General features: G+C 55.6%; 1 protein-coding gene across 6 annotated transcripts in view; it reads right to left on the bottom strand.

The window, feature by feature from the left end:
* Positions 1-1,657, bottom strand: part of SRRM1 (serine and arginine repetitive matrix 1) — a 32,179-nt gene extending 30,522 nt beyond the window's left edge. For all 6 annotated transcript variants that reach the window (XM_089898862.1, XM_089898855.1, XM_089898851.1 and 3 more), the window contains exon 1: positions 1,525-1,657. In XM_089898862.1, the coding sequence (XP_089754988.1) occupies positions 1,525-1,545 (21 nt within the window). In that variant the 5' untranslated portion in view covers positions 1,546-1,657. The remainder of the gene's footprint in view (positions 1-1,524) is intronic.
* Positions 1,658-2,042: the final 385 nt, after the last annotated feature.

A 2,042-nucleotide genomic window follows, 5' to 3' on the forward strand; every position in this document is an offset into this window, starting at 1 on the left:
CTTCCAGATTTTTACCAACACTAAAAGCAAACCTCGTTTTAAAATTTGTCAGCCATCTTGCTCTTTTTCTTTTGGAATTCCTTTCCATAGGAAATAAAAAATCAAAAGAATAGGCTGTGTTTCAAAATATTCCATTCAGACTACAAGAAATATTGAGTATTTACTACAAAATACTTTGATAGAAATTACAAAATGGAGAGTTCATCTGCAGTGTGAAAATTTGATAAACTCAATTGAAACTATCATTACATAAATAACCATAGTACTGTTTGCATAACCTAAGAACAGTCAAATAACTGTCTGCGTTAAGTCAAATGCCTGTAATAACACTCAAAACTTTAATGAAAACCTAGTTAGCACATTTAAAGTCAACTGAAAAGGAATTTCAATGCTGATTTTGGAGTGTCTAGAGCTATCTTTACTAAAGTCCCGGTCTTCCCCTCTTTTAACTTTTCCTTTAAGAACACACATACAAACTGCATATTATATGCTCCAGAGAATGAAAAGAGCCAACTTGCATGACATATAGATTTTGACTTAGACCAACTGGTCTCTATACGGTCCGTTCTGCATTAAAAAGAATTTGCAGGCTCTAGTCCTATTAGTGTCACTTGCCCACCCATCTAGATCTCGACTGGGTGCTCATTCCCTACAGGAGTGAAAAAGGGGACGAACAGGCTCCAGCAAGCGCCCAATAAAGCACGGGCCCTCAGGGCCAACTACGACGGAAAAACGTCCCCGTCTGCAAGTGAGGCAACTTTCCTCCAGCGGACTTTCAAAAGAGTAAAACAAACGGGGAGGGTGAGGGGTGAGGAACGGTGAGCGGGAAGAAGAGTTGATCCACCCCATTCCCCCGCCTCCATACACGCACATACTTTTTGTTGCACCCTCTGCCCCGAGAGTCTCAGATTCAAACGTTCTAACCACAAATTATCGGCGTTACCCTCCCTGAAGGGATATCAAATTGGGCGGGAGCTCCCGCGAACTCTGATCCCGAGCCTTCGTGAAGGCGTAAACCAGGAAGGGGGGGGGTCGGCGCCCGCTTTCTCAAGAAAAGCGGCTTAACGCTGCTTCCGGTCCACGCTCTCCTGGGGCGGTACCCCCAAACCCGTCCTCCCCAGGACCCTGCAGCCGCCGGTCACCTCAGGGTTTCCCTCCGGCCTCCCCCCAGGGACTTCCTCCTCGCGGGTCCGTTAGGCCCCAGGACCCGGCGACGCGCACGGCTCGGCCCGCAGGCCCCGCCAAGCAGGCGGTCGGGCGGCGAGGTACCGCTTCGGGCCATTCCCGCCGCCATTTTCCGGCGACCGTCGCCGCCGCGTAGTGGGGGACGATTCCGGAGGAGGAGACTGCGCAGGGGCGCACCGGTCCCCGCCGCAGGGCAGAGGGGAGCGTCCGTTGGCACCAAGGATCCTTAGGATCTTCGAAGCTTCCGCTCGCTGGCTACCCCGTCCCGAGCTCAGGCCTCCTGCCGGGCCTTACCGATAAGCCCCTCACCTCACCCTAGATCCCCGCGTTCCCACTTACGCGGAAGAATCCCGCGTCCATCTTGCTGCCTCGCTCGGAGATCGCTCCCTATCCCAAGATGCACCGCGCCGCCGCGACGGAGGGCGGGACCGGCAGGGAAAGCCGAGCGCCGGGACGCAGAGCGCGCCGCTCCACCCGACCCACCAGCCGACACGAGGCCGCGCCTGCTCAGTGTGGCGAGCGCCCGGCACGCGTGCGCACGCGCGTTCAAGTAGGCGGGCTGCTACCAGGCTCAGAGCCTCCCCAGTGGCCAGTCCGGGAGGAAAGCCTCGCGATCGCAACCAATGAGGGGGGGGCCGGGGGGGCGGGAGGGGGAGACAGAGACAGAGACAGAGTGAGGACAGAGAGAGAGCGAGAGAGACAGAGAGAGAGAGACAGAGAGTGTCGTCGGGTCGCCCCGCCCTGCGAATCCTTTTGTGGAGCTCAATCGGCCTTGCTCCCGGAGCGTGAATTGACCCATCCTTCCACCCGTAGTGGCGGAGGCCTCCCGCCCTGGGGGGCCCATGGAGCGATTGAAG

This window comes from Delphinapterus leucas, chromosome 1, assembly GCF_059928025.1.
Source record: "Delphinapterus leucas isolate spDelLeu-1000000601 "Yukka" chromosome 1, BTC_Dleu_Yukka2, whole genome shotgun sequence".
NCBI classification, from domain to species: Eukaryota; Metazoa; Chordata; class Mammalia; order Artiodactyla; family Monodontidae; genus Delphinapterus; species Delphinapterus leucas.